At 41.9% G+C, this 18,680-nt stretch overlaps 1 protein-coding gene across 4 annotated transcripts in view; it reads left to right on the top strand.

Moving 5' to 3' along the window:
* Positions 1-18,181, top strand: part of LOC144599243 (adiponectin-like) — a 37,260-nt gene extending 19,079 nt beyond the window's left edge. For 2 of the 4 annotated variants that reach the window (XM_078410003.1, XM_078410004.1), the window contains 3 exons: positions 7,023-7,152; positions 14,450-14,894; positions 17,470-18,181. In XM_078410003.1, coding sequence (XP_078266129.1) covers positions 14,483-14,894; positions 17,470-17,990 — 933 coding nt within the window. In that variant the 5' untranslated portion in view covers positions 7,023-7,152; positions 14,450-14,482 and the 3' untranslated portion in view covers positions 17,991-18,181. Of the gene's footprint in view, positions 1-6,930; positions 7,153-14,449; positions 14,895-17,469 lie in introns of all 4 variants that reach the window. The other 2 variants (XM_078410002.1, XM_078410001.1) reach the window with 1 other exon arrangement.
* The last annotated feature ends 499 nt before the right edge of the window (positions 18,182-18,680 follow it).

The following is an 18,680-nucleotide window of genomic DNA, read 5'->3' as shown; positions in this document are numbered from 1 at the left end:
TTAGATGAAAATATACAAAGCAAACTATATAACATATCTGAATTAGTTTCAAACATTTTTACATATTGTTGCATTATTGAATTAAGATTATATTTATGTTAATTTTAGATTAGTTTAGTTTAGTTTTAGTTCAGAGATACAGCCCGGAAACAGGCCCTTCGGCCCGCCTGATCCATGCCGACCAAAGATCCCCGCATAATAACACTATCCTACACCCACTAGGGACAATTTTTACATTTACCAAGCCAAATAACGACAAACCTGTTTGTCTTTGGAGTGTGGGAAGAAACCGAAGATTTTGAAGAAAACCCACGCAGGTCACGGGGAGAACGTACAAACTCCGCACAGACAGCACCCGTAGTCAGGATCGAACCCGGGTCTCTGGCGCTGTAAGCACTGTAAAGCAGCAACTCAGCCGCTGCGCCACCGTGCCGCTCCTGATACATAGACGAAATAGGCCCTTCGGCCCACCGACTCCGTGCCGACCAGTGATCTCCACACAATAACACTATCCTATGTGCTAGGGACAATTTACAATTTTACCAAGGCAATTAACTTACAAACTTGTACGGCTTTGGAGAGTGGAAGGATACCGTAGTACATGGAGAAAACCCACACAGAACGTACAAAGTAAAACTCCGTACAGACAGCACCAGTCGTCAGGATTGAACCTAGGTCTCTGGTGCTGTAAGGCAACAACTTTTACCGCTGCACCACCGTGTCGCCCTGCCACATTAATGTTAATGCTGTGATTTTTATGAACTTAATTTGCCTTCAATGAAGATGATTCAATGCATCTGATCGTTCACATTATTTGCTGCTGTGGTGTATACATACTGCTGCCCTCAGGTGGTTAGTAATAGTACAGCAGGTTGATTCACAACAATGTCTTTAAATAAAAGGGTGATGCTTCAGGAGTCTGGAAATGGGATGTTCTCCTGTCACAAGTACACGAATAGCCTTGCCAGCTATGTCCAGATCCCAGACGAATATGATGGTCTGATCACAAACATGATCCATGACAGGGTTTGTCATGGATTATCCTTCTACCCTCGAGCCTTCACGTTCAACAGATCATCAACCACCACCCAGGACCACAAGTGGGACAATCTTCTGTTAATCTTCAACCCCACCAGATCACTATACTCAATGGATCACCCTTCATAATTTTCACCACCTTCAACAAGATACGAAGACCAGATGCCTGCTTCCCTCCTTCTCTTCCAGCTTTCTGAAGATGTAACACCTGCCTTATTACCTCTGCTTTGCCTTCATCCAAATACTCCTGCTGCTGCTCACAATGTGGTCCCCTCAGACTGGAGACAGTTTTGAGGAATACTTCTTGCAGGGTGACACTGAGCTTCCAGTTACCTGTCACTTTAATTCTCCTCCTTATTCTGTCTCACATTTTCTTCAGCCTCTTACACTGTTCCAGCAAAGCTCACAATATACGCTCAAGGAACACCACCCCATTTTCTGAGCTGATGTGGTCTTTCACGCTCGACAGTGGGTTTCAGATAATCAGCGATGTCTTTCAGCATCCCGGATTTAAGGTCATAAGGTCATAAGTGATAGTAGTAGAATTAGGCCATTCTGCCCATCAAGTCTACTCCACCATTCAATCATGGCTGATCTATCTCTCACTCCTAACCCCATTCTCCTGCCTTTCACCCCATAACTTCTGACACCTGTACTAATCAAGAATCTATCGATCTCTCCCTTAAAAATATCCACTGACTTGGCCTCCACAGCCTTCTGTGGCAAAGAATTCCACAGATTCACCACCCTCTGACTAAAGGAATCTCTCCTCATCTCCTTCCTAAAAGAACGTCCTTTAATTCTGAGGCTATGAACTCTAGATGTCCCTCGTGTGTAGGATAGAGTTAATGTGCGGGGGGGGTCACTGGTCAGCGTGGACTCAGTGGGGCGAATCTGTTTCCGTGCTGTATCTCTAAAGTCTCTCTAAAGTCTTATCACACAGCTTTATTTTTTTTCTCTAAACCTCTCCTCTCCACTTTTCAGCATCTTAAAAGCCTTTATTTATCTTTATCCAGTTATCAACCAAAAACATTAACTCTCTCAATCCACAGATTGCCTAATCTGCTGAGCATTTCCAAAATTCTCTGCTTTTAATTTAACATTTCAGAACATAATAAATAGTAGCAGGCATGGGCTATTCAGCCACCCACTTGCTGTTTTGCTATTCAATAAGATCAGGTCTGGTCTTTTACTTCAGTGCCACCTTTCTCCATACACCCCATATATCTTCCTTCGCCCTTCAACATGTAGAAATCTGTTGTTATCTGTCTTGAATATATTCAGCACAGAAGCCCCACAATCTTCCTGAACAGTGAATGCAAAAGATTTACTCCTCAATGGGTGTAGAAATGTCTTCTCATCTCTCACTGGATATGATGTGAGAGATCTGGAAACAAGAATGATAATTGGGCAGCACAGTGGCGTAGCAGTAGATTTGCTGCTTTAATGCTCCGGAGATCCGGGTTTAATCCTGAAAAAGGGTACTGTCTGTATGGAGTTTGTATGTTCTCCCTGTGACTTTCTTGGGCTTTCTCTGGGTGAGTACGGTTTCCTCCCGTGAAAGACGTTCAGGTTTGAAGGTTGGTTGGTTTCTGTCATTTGCCCCAGTGTGTAGGATGCATGGGATAACATAGAACGAGTGATCATTGGTCTGTGTGGACTTGGTGGGCCAAAGCCCCTGTTTCTATGCTGTATCTCTAAACTAAACTAAACTAAACTAAACTAAACTAAACTAAACTAAACTAAACTAAACTAAACTAAACTAAACTAAACTAAACTAAACTAAACTAAACTAAACTAAACTAAACTAAACTAAACTAAACTAAACTAAACTAAACTAAACTAAACTAAACTAAACTAAACTAAACTAAACTAAACTAGCTTAAAATCAAGATGTTTGTTAACAGGGCTCCAGTATAAACTCAGATAAAAACACAAAAGGCTAGGTGTAAATTATAACACAAGGAGTAATCTTGGATTACCCATAGTTAAGAAATAATATAATTATCACGACCAGTTGAATATAGAAAAAAGCTTGGTGCAGAGGTTGGGGTGCATGACAGCAGATCGGGTGATATCTTTGTGTAATGACTGTATGCGGCCTGCTTGCGTAACTACGGGTTTGTGGTCCTCTGGAGTATAACCATCAACCGCTCCCATTCTGACCTGCGGTCCACCCTTCATACTTTCACATCAGAGATTTAACAACAGCTCATGAAACACAACACATCATCTGGCAACTTGACCTGTTGCAATCTTCCGGATAGAACACCGTGTTCACTAATTTCCAAACAAAATATTATTTTGGACCAGAAGTGCTTAAAAAATATGAACTGCAGAGTCATCATTGATGGATAATAATTCTGCTGGTCCCATCCACACCTTCTCAGGACTAATTCTTTGTTTTTCCATTCCGACTGCGTTGCTTCATTATTCCTCATCATTTGATCTCCCCTGCTTTCCACCCCTTCACAGATCTTCCACTGATCTTTTCTCCATGCTCACACCCATCCCTTAGTTTATCTCCGTTCTTGTTTAAAAGATGGAAGTCATAACACAATTTCTTCATATCATTTGCTCTGTGGAGGGTTTCCAGATTTCAGTGTCATTGGGTCGTCTAACACGAAAACGAATCCTTTGATCATCTGAGTCCACGCCGACCATTAAGCGTCCATTTTACACCAATGCTATACCGATACCTTTTATTCTCCAAACATTCTCATCAAACTACCCAAGATTCCCCCAGCCTTCTACACACTCAGGGCAATTCTCAGAGGCCATTTAACCTAACAACCTTTTGGAATGATGAGAGAAGTTAGATCACCCAGGCATCACAGGGATAAAATGCAGCCTACACAGTGAGAGCAAGCGAGATCAGGACTGAACTCAAGTCATTGGAGCTGTTAAGCAGCAGCTGTACCAGCTGCACCAACACGTTGCCTATTCATAGTTCCAGTTTATTTTTGTTTTTGTGGTCATTGTTGTCACATCTGGGTTCATTATTTAGTCTATAACCTTCCCACTACTGTTAACTTTACTTCATCTTACAGTAAGAATCTACTCGTCAAATACACATATAGACACTGCCAAGCTAGATTCTATTTCTCGTTTTGGGTGAGAACCCCTCTTCAGACCCTGTTGGAAAGAGGAGAAGAACTTCTTCAAAGTAGGCATTCCATGAGGAGATTTCACAGTGGAGCAGACAAAATGTGTAGAACTGCAGGCACTAGTTTATACCGAAGATAGGCACAAAATGCTGGAGTAACTCAATAGGTCAGGCAGCATCTCTGGAGCATTTCTGAGTCTGAAGAAGATTCCAGACCCATCCTTTTTCTCCAGTTATGCTACCTGACATGCTGAGTTACTCCAGCACTTTGTGTCTTACTTTGGTATAAACGAGCATCTGCAGTTCCTTTCTACACTTCATGGTAGACCTACCTGGGACCTCTAAATATTTGCCTGTATTGTAGAAGTGCTATATGTAAGAAGGATGTCAGAGTTACCGAAATGTCAAAGTTGCTGGATGCACCCTAGCCCCTGTAAGGTGGCAAGTCAGTAGTTTTAACGAGGGAGAAGAGGGCACGATAAACAAAGGTATTAATAGGTTTGTTCACGTGATACTTCAACTGAGCTCACTGCTCTGTTTATTGTCATCTGTCAGCTCCTTCATCATCCTATGCCGAAGAGCACTTGGAGGTTTGCACCAGACTCCATGTGCTATTTTATTGTTGGTTTATTACTGGAAGCCCTTTCTCACATCACCAGCTGTCACTGTCTGCAACACTTACTCCAGTTACAACTACCACTTGCGCCAGTCATCAGCAAAACTGCTTTGGAAAGAAAGCACGCAAATGTGCTCATTTCACTGGGTTCACTTAAGATATGGAACCAAAAAAGAACTATACTCTGTTCTTTACTCAGGCAGCTGGCTACAATGATTGAGGATGTTTACCCATTAAAGGATCTCAGTCTAAGTAGCCTCATGACCTGCAAGCTTTGACAAAGCTTGGAGCATATGAAGTGGAGATACAAACCTACACCCTACATACTTTCCAGTATGGATTTCCAGCAGTAATGGTGTCAGGCAATGGGGTGGGAGGGAGGGGTATGGGGGGATGGGGAGAAATGAGGAGGGAGGGAGGTAGAGAGAGAAGGGGGTAGAGAGGGAGGAGGGAGAGATAAAGAGAGAGAAAGAGAGAGAGAGAAAGAGAGGGAGAGGGATAGAGATGAAATAAAGTAGCAAAACTGGAAAGACAATGTGTATTACTGTAGATAGACATAACATGCTGGAGTAATTCAGCAGGCCAGGCAGCATCTCTGGAAAAAAAGGACCATAGATCAGTTCTGTTTGACTGTTTTACTGTAGTTCAGTAAGATTGTATAGTCGGCTCAATTTAAAAAGAAATTACAGTCTGGGTGTTGTTATCAAGGTCAGCATTATTGGCCCTCCCTGACTGTGCTTGAGAGGTGGTGAAATGCTGTCTTCTTGAACCACGGCTGTCCTTCTGCTGAAGGTATGGCCCTAGTGTTTTTGCAAAGAGAAACAGTTTTCTCTTTATTTCAGTAGCGGAACAGGTCCTTTGTCCCACAACGTCTGTGCCAAGTTAAACTAATCTCCTTGCCTGCGAGTGATCCATATCTTGCCAGTCTCTGCATACCCATGTCACTGTCAAAAAGCCTCTTAAATAACACTATCGTATCTCTTTCTATCACTACCTCTGGCAGCTCGTTCCAGGCGCCCACCACTCTCTGTGTAAAATATCTGCCCTGCACATCTCATTAAGGTTTATCCCTCTGATCTTAAAGCTATGTCCTCAAGTCTTTGACATCTCCACGCCAGAAAAAAAAAGGTTCTGCTCGTCTCTCATATCTATCTATGCTTTTTATAATTTGATATACTTTTATTAAGTCTCCTCTCAACCTCCGATGTCCAGAGAAAACTGTGTTTACACAGCCGTTATGCTGCTGTAAGTAAGAATTTCATTATTCTGTTTTGGTACATATGACAATTAAACACTCTCAAACTCTTGAAATGTCTTTCTCTAACTTACCAAATACTGGGGGCAGAGGAGGGGAGACTCCCTCCCCTCCTGCTCCCCACTCATTAGGAATTCTCAGTGAATGCAGGCTGTTGCACTTGTGCCATCAGCCACCACTCACTGGCCCTTCAGCACGTGAGACAAAAAAAAGTTTAAAAAAGATCAGAAGGACCCAGACCAAGTTCACTCTGAGGGCCATGATAGTTTTCATAAATCCTTCAGGTCAAATCCAAATCGACCCCAGTTATTAGGGAGAGTCTGAAAAGATACTGAAAGGCCCTCTATAAAAACAGATGGGCCTCTTGACTGTGGCTCTGTCTCTTGGCTGAGTTAGTTCTCACACTCAGAGATTTATCCTTTATTCCCCACTCTCCCAAATTCACTGCCTTCTCAAAGCGATTGTGGTATAAAACTGCCAATTCGATTTTCGTGATTGCAATAAATGAAGTTGGTCTCTAGAAAGACGAAGCTCACACTGTCTCTCTCCAGAGTGCGCTATTTTTACCTGTCAGCTGTGGAACCACAGCCTGTGAGCTGACATGATCTTTCTGAGCAGATGCAAAGATCATTTTTGGACTGTGTCTAAGTATAGTGTTGCCATGTGCCACGTCCTATAATGGTTCAAAAGTACAATTTACTGGTACTCTAACGGCACCGAAACACTAATAATCACGTATAAAAGTAAAAATACAGACAACCTGTCAAGTGAATGATGTTAATGTCCATTGTATTGCCATGCATTTTCACAATCAAAAGATGTGGATTAACAGATCTGACTTCATCTCATTGGGAAAATATTTTAAGTAACTTTTAACATGTATTGCAGATTATGTGTTTGATTTTTAATTGCCAGCGCTCCTGGGGAAAGGGAGGAGGACGTATAGGCATTTAACAGGCTTATAAAAATGGCTTTCAATGATGACCAAAATATCAACCATCAAATAGGATCCTGGTTCCAAGTGACAGACAATTCCATGTGGAGAAGCAACTGGACGATTACACCATGTGACATCAGCCCTGGATACTTTGCCAGGAGTCAGCTCCTAGTAACAGGGAAGAACGGCGGGACTGACAGGTAATGGTTTCTATTCTAAAATATCCCTCTCATTGAGAAATATTTTGAGTTTCTTTTGGAACAAATACTTATTTTATGCTTGATGTTCATGGAAATGATTCTAATCTACTGTATTCAATGATCATTTGGGTGTTATTTATCTTGCCTATCTCAAACACTATTGGCTGGCTTAAAACTAGCAGCAGAACATTGCTTTATACATTTCAAAACATGCCAATTTTGCACTGTCAGTTCGAATTTTTTTTTGTCGTGAGCCTTGTTGGATGATTGTATGAATGAAAATTTGTAGCATGTGCTGTAAATATTGTAGCATGTGAACATAAACGATTGGAGTGTTAACTTAGAATACTGAATATGCAACAATAAAAATAACTACTTGTTAAGTGAAGGCAGGCATTGCAAGTATGTGCTTGAGAATACAACATTTTATGTCAGTAACATTACCCCATGATCAGCAAGGGTTAAGTTCCAAAAACAGTGAACAAATGTGCAAGATTCATAGAGAGTTACAGCACGGAAACCGGCTTTATGACCACCATGAAGCACACATTTTTACACTACTCCGACCCCAGCCTCTTTTATTCTCCCCACATTCCCATCAATTCTGCCCTAGGTTTTACAACTCACATTCACACTCGGAGCAATTTACAATCATCTACTTACCTACCACCTGCACTTTTTTGAGATGCGAGATGAAATCGGAGCCCCAATGGTTTTATTGACATCAAAACTGTAGCTGAAATGAAGACTACAGGCTGCACCAGGCACCCTGATGCCCAATGTTCCCACTTACCCTCACTTCCCTTTCCAAGATGTTGAGGGCTGGACTGGTTGACATCCCACACCTGGCGGGCCTGTTGCAAGGGAGATCAGGCTCCAAGTTATGACTAGGCCTCAAACAGGGTATCCGAAGGCACCACCCACCCTTGTTAAAAGTAATTGAACAGATTTAAAGTTTTTAATAGAAACTGTACAACAAATTATTCTTTTATTTTCAAGTGTAAAACTTAGAAGATATGTTTGAGTGCAGTAAAAAATATCAAAGTTATTTTTTTTAAATGCAAAAAATCTATTAAAACTATATACCTGAGGCTACCTTTTCCCGACAGTCCGGAAATCAAGTTATTTCTGAGGACTTCTTTCTTTAAGGGTGGCACAGTGACACAGCTGTGGAGTTGCTGCCTTACAGCGCCAGAGTCCCGGGTTTGTTCCTGACTACAAATGCTGTCTGTACGGAGTTTGTATGTTCTCCCTGTGACCGTGTGGGTTTTCTCTAGGTGATCGGGTTTCCTGATCTATGTAGTTCAGGTTTGGCACATAATGATTGCTGATGTGTGCTGCATTGCTCTGTGACAATGTGTACAAGCTGAGAACTTCTCAACTGTAATCATGCTTCAAGAAAAGGAGCACGTTCAAGCTAGTGGGAGAGTCTAGGACTCTCTGAGCCATAGCCTCAAAATAAAAGGATGTACCTTTAGAAAGGAGATGAGAAATTTCTTTAGTTAGAGGGCAGTGAATCTGTGCAATTCATTGCCATAGAAGGCTGTAGAGGCTAATTAAATAGATATTTTTAAGGCAGAGATTGACAGATTCTTGATTAGTATGGGACTCAGGGTGGAAGGCAGGAGAATCGGGTTGAGAGGGGAAGACAGATCCGTCATGAATGGACAAATTCTGCTCCTGCAACTTGTAAACGTTCTTCACATATGAACATACCCTCATATCCTCATCAACATATGAACCACCTACACCTCGGACTTCAGGTACAACTCGGACTCCTGCCACCTGCAGAGTTTTTCGGATGACTCTGCAAATGTGGGATGCATCAGTGACGGGAGAGAAACTGAATACAGAGGTGTAGTCGACTTTGTTGAGTGGTGTGGGCTGAACCTCCTGCAGCTCAACACCGACAAGACTAAGGAGTTGGTGGTGAACTTTAGGAGAGGAACACCCCTGTCCCCTGTGTCCATCAAGGGTGTGAATGGGCAGTTTTCCAGGGTTTACAAGTACCTTGGAGTTTACCTGGATAGTAAACTAGAATGGTCCAGGAACGCTGAGGCACTGTATAAGGAGAGACAGAACCATCTGTACTTTCTGAGGAGGCTCCGCTCTTTCAGCATCTGCAGTAAGATGCTGCCGAGATTCTATCAATCGGTGGTGGCCAGTGCCATCTTCTTCACTGTCGTGTGCTGGGGCAGCAGGGCAAAGGTCACGGACACCAACAGAATCAACAAGCTCATCAGGAAGGCTGGCTCCATCCTGGGGATGGAGTTGGATTCATTGGAGGTGGTCTTGGAGAGGAGGATGCTCCTCAAACTGCAGAGCATCTTTGACAATACCCCCTCCATGACACACTGGTCAGCCTGAGGAGCACCTTCAGCAACAGACTGGTTCCACCAAGATGCAGCATAGAACGCCACAGATCTTTTTACCCTGTGGCTACCACTCTGTAAAACTCATCCCACTTCTGTCGTGGGGTAGACTGACTCCCTTCCCCCTCCCCTTCACCCCTCCGAATCTTTACACATCGCCAATCCTGGACTTTCCACTCATCGCTTTAATTTCATGTTTCATGTATCTTATTGTGTTTTATCACTGTTGGCAGACCAATTTCCCTCCTGGATAACTAAAGTCCTATCGTATTGTATCATATCGTATTCCAGATACCCAGGTTCAATTGGGTGTTATTTGTATGGAGTCTGCACGTTCCCCATGTGAACATGTGCATTTTTACCGGGCGCTCTGCATGCAGCCCACTTAATTGGTTTCAAGAAATTAGACTATAGCACTCCCTGCCACTCCCAGTCTGACCTTTCTGTCATGGGCCTCCTCCATTGTCATAATGAGGCCCACCGCAAATTGGAGGAACAGCATCTCATATTTCGCTTGGGCAGCTTACACCCCAGCGGTATGAACATTGATTTCTCTAACTTCAGATAGCTCCTCTGTCCCTCTCTTCCCCTTCCCAGTTCTCCCGCTGTCTTCCTGTCTCCAACTACATCCTTTCTTTGTCCCGCTCCCTCCCCTGACATCAGTCTGAAGAAGGGTGAAGACATTTTTCTTCATCTCAGTCCTAAATGGCCTACTATCATTAAACTGTAACCCCTGGTTCTGTCCGAAGAAGGGTCTCGACCCAAAACGTCACCCATTCCTTCTCTCCCGAGATGCTGCTTGACCCGCTGAGTTACTCCAGCATTTTGTGTCTACCTTCGATTTAAACCAGCATCTGCAGGTTTTTTTCCCAATACCCTTGGTTCTGGACTCCCCCAACATCGGGAGCATTTTACCTGCATCTAACCTGTCCAATCCTTTAAGAATTTTATATGTTTCTATAAGATCCCCTCTCATCCTAAATTCCAGTGAATACAAGCCTAGTCGACCCATTCTTTCATCATTTGTCAGTCCCGCCATCCCGGGAATTAACCTGGTGAACTTACACTGTACTCCCTCAATAGCAATAATGTCCTTCATCAAATTAGGAGACCAAAATTGCACACAATACTCCAGGTGCGGTCTCACCAGGGCCCTTCTTGCTCCGAAGCTGAAATCCTCTTGCAATGAAGGCCAACATGCCATAATGCCATAATATTTAAAAGATATAGATTGGAAAGGTTTAGAGGGATATGGGCCAAATGTCGGCAAATGGGACTCTTGACTTATTTCCTGCTGTGGGTGACTCCCAAACAAGCAGTCATACTTGCAAGATAAGGAACTGGTCATTTAAAACTCAGTTGCGTGGAAATTTATCCACGCCTTATTTTAGCGTCAACTTTTATCTTACAACACTAGTGGGAGCACGGTGGCGCAGCAGTAATGTTGTTACCTTACAGCGCCATAGACCCGGGTAACATCCTGACTATGGGTGCTGTCTGTATGGAATTTATACATTTTTCCTAGCATTGTGTCAGTTTGCTGGTGCTCATGTTTCCTCCCACACTCCAAAGACGTACAGATTTGCAGGTTAATTGCAAAAGTCGGTAAAAAATTGTAAATTGTCCCTAGTGTGTAGGATTGTGTGAGTTTACTGGATGAATGCTGGTGAGCGCAGACTCAGTGGGCCAAAAGGGCCTGTTTTCACATTGTATATCTAAAGTCTAAAGTAAACTCCTATGAAGCATCTTGGAATGTTTCTTATCCCAGAGGGTTGTGGAAGCCAGACCTTTGGAAGTATTTAAAGAGGTGCTAGATACATTTTTGAAAGAGGAGGGTGATGAGGAATTGGCACAGAGGAAATGAGGCCGAGGTCAGATCAGTCTTGATCACTGAATGGAAGGGGCAAGTTTAAGGGGCTAAGTGGTCTATTCCTCCCCTACTTGCTTGTATACATACACACACAATATATATATATATATATATATATATATATATATACACACACACACAGTACATTTATATATATATATATATATATATATACAGTATATATGTGTTTGCATTTATTTATATATGTGTGTGTGTGTGTGTGTATACATACATACACAAATTCTGTGTATATATCTATATATACACACACACACACACAGTACATATGTGTTTACATTTATATATATATATATATATATACAGTATATATGTGTTTGCGTTTATTTATATATATATATATATATATATATGTGTGTGTGTGTGTGTGTGTGTGTGTGTGTGTGTGTGTGTGTGTGTCCTTTGCACATGCAGCCACAGTTGTAAAGTAAACAAATCTGCAAACATCGAGCTTCCTACAAGGCTCCAAATTATGGCCAGATGATCTGTTTCTTGTGCCAACAATAGGAGAAAGCAATGTGACCAGACTTGTCACGAATTTGCACAGCAGTGAGAAAACATATTTAAGAAGTTTACTGTTGTATCATCAAAAACCCCACAGGTAAACTCTCTCCTTCTTCACTGAATGGTTGTGTCCCTTGTCTTTTTGTGCTGGCTTTTGCTGGGAATGTTAGGAAGATAACTATTAGTCCCCATATATCAGAACCCATTGGTGTAGGACCACTGAAATCCGTGTTGCTTAATTGTATAAATTTTCCAATGGGTGCTCATGATTTATGAATCTGTTATCCGTGACAAATCATGCCCATCCAATCAGCACAAAAGTAGCCGGCATTGAATTATGTGTAATTTGCAGCATGAACCTACGACCACTTTAATTACTCTTTTCCACTCCATCATCTCCAGGTCTTTTTTTATAAATTTCTCTTTCTTGGCATTGCTTTCATACACCTGTGCTTTCTCCTTCAGCCACCTCACCCTGCGGTGAATTTCACATTTCACCGTTGCAAGGAATGCTTGAATTATGTAGAATACTTGCGTTTGTATAACGCCTTCAAAATTGGAAAAGCATCCAAAGAAATCTCCTCTTCTATCCAAAGACATTTCACAGGAGCTTCATTAGTGAAAACCCGATGTTGAACCAAATGAGATACATAGATTATTCTTCAAATAGGTAGATTTTAATCAAGCAGTTTAAGTGTGGAAAAGGAGGTAGAGAGATTTAGAGAAGAAAATTCTGAACTTGGACCCAAAGGAACGAGCTGCTTTTACAATTCTAAAGTGAAGGGCAAGGGAGGTTCAAAGAACAATAATATTTGAATAAGAACCATGGACTCGTGCCCGGCCCACTGTACATCAGGCATGTTTTGCCAGACAGATCTAAGCAGGAGGGTCAGCCCAACAGAGTTTTGCTAATCGATAGTGTCCAGTCCTGCCAACATGTTGAGAAGCTCTTCCATACTGATATCCATACAGCCGGAAACAGGCCTTTTCGGCCCACCAAGTCCATGCCGCCCAGCGATCCCCGTACATTAACACTATCCTACACCCACTAGGGACAATTTTTACATTTACCCAGCCAATTAACCTACATACCTGTACGTCTTTGGAGTGTGGGAGGAAACCGAAGATCTCGGAGAAAACCCACGCAGGTCACGGGGAGAACGTACAAACTCCTTACAGTGCAGCACCCGTAGTCAGGATCGAACCTGAGTCTCCGGCGCTGCATTCGCTGTAAAGCAGCAACTCTACCGCTGCGCTACCGTACCGTTGCAACCTTGACCTTGTGTTTGTACATGCTCTTGAAAGTAACCCAAATATTTGGCACAACAACATGTGATAATAGAAGCGTTTAAATTGTATGAAATGCCAGTTCAACCCAGCTGGAATTTTACAAACACATGCAAGGTTTAAGAAGATGGAATCAGACAGGAATTTGCAGCATGCAAATTTGCAGCATTGAGGAATATAAAGGAGGAAAGAACTGAAGCGGAATGGCCAAAAAGGGCCATGAAATGGCTTTTGCGAGTCGTAGAGTGAAACAGTGTGGAAACAGGCCCTTTGGACCAACTTGCCCCCACCGGCCAATATGTCCCAGCCCATGTCCCAGAGTCGGATTAAAGAAAATCCCAAAGTGTTTTATACATACATTAAACAGAAGAGGGTAACCAGGGAGAATATACAGCAGGAAGCCGCTCCTCTGTTAAAGGCACATGACAGCCCGCTTGGAGTTTGCCAAAAGGCACCTAAAGGACTCTCAGACCATGAGAGACAAGATTCTCTGGTCTGATGAAACCAAGACTGAACTCTTTGGCCTGAATGCCAAGCGGCACCGCTCATCACCTGGCCAATACCATACCTACGGTGAAGCATGGTGGTGGCAGCATCATGTTGTGGGGATGTTTTTCAGGATCTGCAGAGAAGAATGGGAGAAATTACCCAAATACAGGTGTGCCAAGCTTGTTGCGTCATACCCAAGAAGACGAGGCTGTAATCGCTGTCAAAGGTGCCTCAACAAAGTACTGAGTAAAGGGTCTGAATACTTATGTAAATGTGATATTTCAGTTATTTATTTTTAATTACTTTGCAAAAATTTCTAAACACTTGTTTTCACTTTTTTTTAATTATGGGTAGATTGATGATACTAAAAAAGGAATTTAATCCATTTTTAAATAAGGCTGTAACGTAGCAAAATTTGGAAAAAGTGAAGCGATCTGAATACTTTCTGAATGCACTGTAAGAGCTTGGCTTGGCATTATATCCGTTACAGACATTGTGAGCCAAAGAGCGTATTCTTGTTCTATGCTCTATGCTCCATGAGTTTAACATTAATAAATCAAAAAATATTTCTAACATTTGAAGAGTTGATAACCAAACAGCATGGAATGATGGTGATCAACAGGAGAGCTCAAGGCAGCATTAGGAGGAAGTCAAGTTGCTTGTAACTTGATGGGCTACATGATCGTCCATTGCATTATGCTTTGTCATGATTCAACAAGAGTTTTTTTTACATTAAGTGTTTATATGTACATTATAGGTCACTTGGAACGGAGCTTGGTTACCAATCAAGATGGTATTTAAACGACTCCTCTGGCTGGTGGTATTAATTGGCCTCAGCTACTGTAATGAAACAAGTGAACAACCAGATGATGCTGACGTTGAAGCTGAAGCTGATCCCGAACCCGAACCCGAACCCGAACCCGAACCCGAACCCGAACCTGAACCCGAACCCGAACCCGAACCCGAACCCGAACCCGAACCCGAACCTGAACCCGAACCCGAACCCGAACCCGAACTTGAACCCCCCGTCGACATCAGTCCACCCGAAATTCTAGCAACGCCTCCACAAGAAGCTCCTCGAGTTATTGAAGGTTGCCGGAACTGGATGGCAGGAATACCTGGCAGTCCTGGCCACAATGGCATCCCTGGTAGAGATGGTAGAGATGGCCGCGACGGTGCAAAGGGAGAAAATGGAGCAACAGGTAATGGAAATGGGGACTCACACTGAGAGTGTTGTTGGTGTGTGTGACTACAGTACTTGGATGGGTTATAATTTTGCACTCTTTTGTCTTCATTGTTACTATCTCCACCCACCTGCTAATCACCCCATCTCACCTAGAGTCAAGGAGTCAAAGAGTCATACATAATGCAAACAGGCCCTTTAGCCCAACTTGACCGACTAAGATGCCCCATCTACACTTGCCCGTGTTTGGTCCATATCCCTCCAAATCTTTCCTATCCATGTACCTGTCCAAATGTCTTTTAAATGGTGTTATAGTACCCGCACCAACTACCTCCTCTGGCAGCACATTCAACACACCCACCATCCTTATGTGAAAAAGATGCCTATGAAATCTTTCCCCTTTCACCTTAAACCTATGTCCTCTTGTTCTTGATCCCCTTACTCTGAGTAAAAGACTCTGTGCTTCTACTCTATCTATTCGTCTCATGATCTAACACATCTCTATAAGGTCACCCCTCAGCCTCTTGCGCTCTAAGGAATAGTCCTAGCCTGTCCAACCTCTCCCTGTAGCTCAGGCCCTCAAGTCCTGGCAATATCCTTATAAAATCTTTGTGCTCTTTCCAGCTTAACAACATATTTCCTATAGCAGGGTGACCAGAACTAAACACAATACCCCAAATGTGGCCTCACCAATATCTTGTTCAACTGTAATGTAACACCCCAACTTCTATATGCAATACCCTGACTGATGAAGGCTAATGTGCCAAAAGCCTTCTTGACCACCCTATCTACTTGTGATGTCACTTGACCTGTGATCTGCGATGTCCCATTGACTACATGCATGTTCCATCAGGTAGACCATAGAGTCATAGATCATGTGAAAAATCAAGGTCGTCTCATTGAAACTCACTCAGATTCTGTTTTAACACATGCTTTTGAACGTAAACCACCTTTACACTATTTCCAATGTCTTTTCCGCTATTTTACGAGGGATCTGATTGGACATTAATAGTAGATGAAAGCACATATTTTACATCATTACTCATAGAATCACAGGATAGACGCACATGGATGGAGAGCATTTGGCTTGTCAAACAAAACAACATAAGAAATAGAAGCAGAGGCATCCTCCCATTCCATCATGTTCTGCCATTCATTTAGACGCGGCTGATATCTTTTGTCGGTGCCACTTTTCTCCACTAATCTCTCCATTCCATTACATTGAAATTCTTATGATCCCATTATACATGAATACTTCTACCACTCACACCCCCCACTCTTCTGCCAAATGTCTGAAAATTATTTTCTTTTGGATGTTTATCCACTTTTTAATGCTACATTTGAGTATGTCTCCACTGCTCCCACTGGCATTTTATACTAACTGCCCACTGTTTGAAAATAAATCTCCTTTTACTTTGGGTTCTTTTGCCGGTCACGTTCATTCCATGTCCCTTGGTTCTTGGTCCCACCACCAATTAACAATTTTCCTCTATCTTCATGATTTTGAATATCTCAGAACTTCTATTTTTCCCAGAACAATCCTAAACTTCTCCAATCAATCTATGTAATCAATATCTCCCATCCCTGGAACAATTCTTGTAAATTCCTGCAGTACCCTCTGCACAGCAGACTTCACTTCTCTCCTGAAGTGTGACCCCAGAACTGAATACTGCACTCTGATTATTTCTAAGCCAATAGGTTCATTCTGATTTTCATGTTCTTAGGCTCAGTCCATCCACCTTTAAAGCCCAGAATCTGAATCCCCGACCACTTTCAACAAACTATGCACATACAACTAGAGATTTCTCTATCTTATGTTGCTTTCAGAATTATACTATTCTGTATATTTTTGCCCCTTCTCAACAAGTGGTTCATATTTCCCAGTATTGAATGTTCTCAGCCACATAACATTTTCTTATGTTCAAAGGCATGTGTTACAACAGGATCTGAGTGAGTTTCAATGAAACTACCTTGATTTTTCACATAATCTATCCACTCCCTATCTGTATCCCCTTTACTTCTATTAATTTCCTCCTCACACTTCACTATGCCTGCAATTTTTGTGTCTGAAAAGCACTGGACATGTTGTTGTAATTGTGGAACCATGTTACAAATGCTGCGCACTATGAGATTTTGTACAGGAACTGAGATGAATAACCAGTTAATCTATTATTAATGTAATAGCAGTTGTACCACTTTCCCCACAGAAAACAATGGAATTAGACCTATATTTACAAACACTTATATTGTTCAGATCAGATACATTTTCCTAGTATCTATTCTATTTGTTGCAATACCATTTTCAATCAGCATTTTACTGGAAAACATGGTGTAAGAATGGGAAGTATTAGATGTATTTTCAATACAATTCTTGCGTAGTTGCTAAAGGAGCCTTTTCAATAGCCTGGTTCAAGCAACTTAAAGTTTTTCCTTCATGGGTTCCTGATTATTGCACCATCTAATATTGCACAACACATTTTAATTCTCAGTGAAAGCGCACCACTCTTGGAAGTAAAACATGAGATGTCAATGTTAAGCTGATGCATAAACTGTGGAGATTAATAAATGGCATTCATTGCCTTTCTATTCCTCAGGAGAAGCAGGACCAAAGGGTGATGCGGGAGAGCCTGGCACGCCGGGATTAGACGGTAAAGAAGGACTTGCTGGGCTTCCAGGGGATAAAGGAGTAAAGGGTGACAGTGGCTATTCTTACCGTTCTGCATTCAGCGTGGGACTCACCACAAGAAATCCTGTCCCAAACATGCCTATCAAGTTCTCCAAAATCTTCTACAATGATCAAAAGCACTACAGCGAAGACACTGGCAAATTCAGTTGTCCATTCTCAGGGGTCTACTTCTTCTCATACCACATTACTGTCTACACTAAAGATGTCAAAGTTGCCCTGTACAAAAACAACAAGGTTATCGTTTTTACTTACGATCAGTTCCAGAGTAATGATGTAGACCAAGCTGGAGGTTCTGTTGCTGTACATTTGGATGAAGGGGATGAAGTGTGGTTACAGGTTTATGGAGACAGTACATTTAATGGGATTTATGCCGATAACAATAATGACTCCATGTTCACAGGATTCCTTCTGTACCCCAATCTGCATTAAATGGGTTTTACTACTACACTCATAATACAAACACAGAATTTCCATTTAAATGACTTTCAATTTGTCACCACTGATGTTTGCTGAGACATTCTAATCAAAGTGAAAAATTACTGGGATTAGTAGGATCACGGTTACATCAGGAATCTCAAATATTAAGTGAATTATGTGCAAATTTCTATAATCTCCTTCCATGGCTGTCAAAAAATATGCAAATAAAGATTCTTAAACTAAGCATCTCCATCAAAATTGCCTTTGTGATCATCCTTGTATGAAAATTATGACATTTTAATCTGAAATTACGGCCCATGTACGACAAGCACAGTGAAAGTAACAACATGAACTTCAGTGAGTTATCCACAGTTGAAGGACAATTATAAATGTGAACAGTTAAGACAGAATTTTTCCTACTTGTAGATATGGCTGCAAAGTAAAGGGAGTTCTATGATATAATTTAGAGTCATGTCAATACCTACTACATTAATCACAAAGCACCAGACTTTTATCAACTCATGGTTTCCTGTTAAATTTCCTGGTCATAGTGAGGGTGAAAATTGACTTGCCAATTTCCAGTGGAACAATAATGTTGGAACTAGTTTATGGGAAATACACCAATGGTTAAGCAAGCTGTCTATTTTCAGCAGTCTGATCTTGTGGCTCCATATTTAGAACTCCTTCTGAGCACAAGCAAGC

This window comes from Rhinoraja longicauda, chromosome 13 (genome assembly GCF_053455715.1).
Source record: "Rhinoraja longicauda isolate Sanriku21f chromosome 13, sRhiLon1.1, whole genome shotgun sequence".
In the NCBI taxonomy this organism is placed as follows: domain Eukaryota; kingdom Metazoa; phylum Chordata; class Chondrichthyes; order Rajiformes; family Arhynchobatidae; genus Rhinoraja; species Rhinoraja longicauda.
This window is presented reverse-complemented; position numbering and strand designations above follow the sequence as displayed.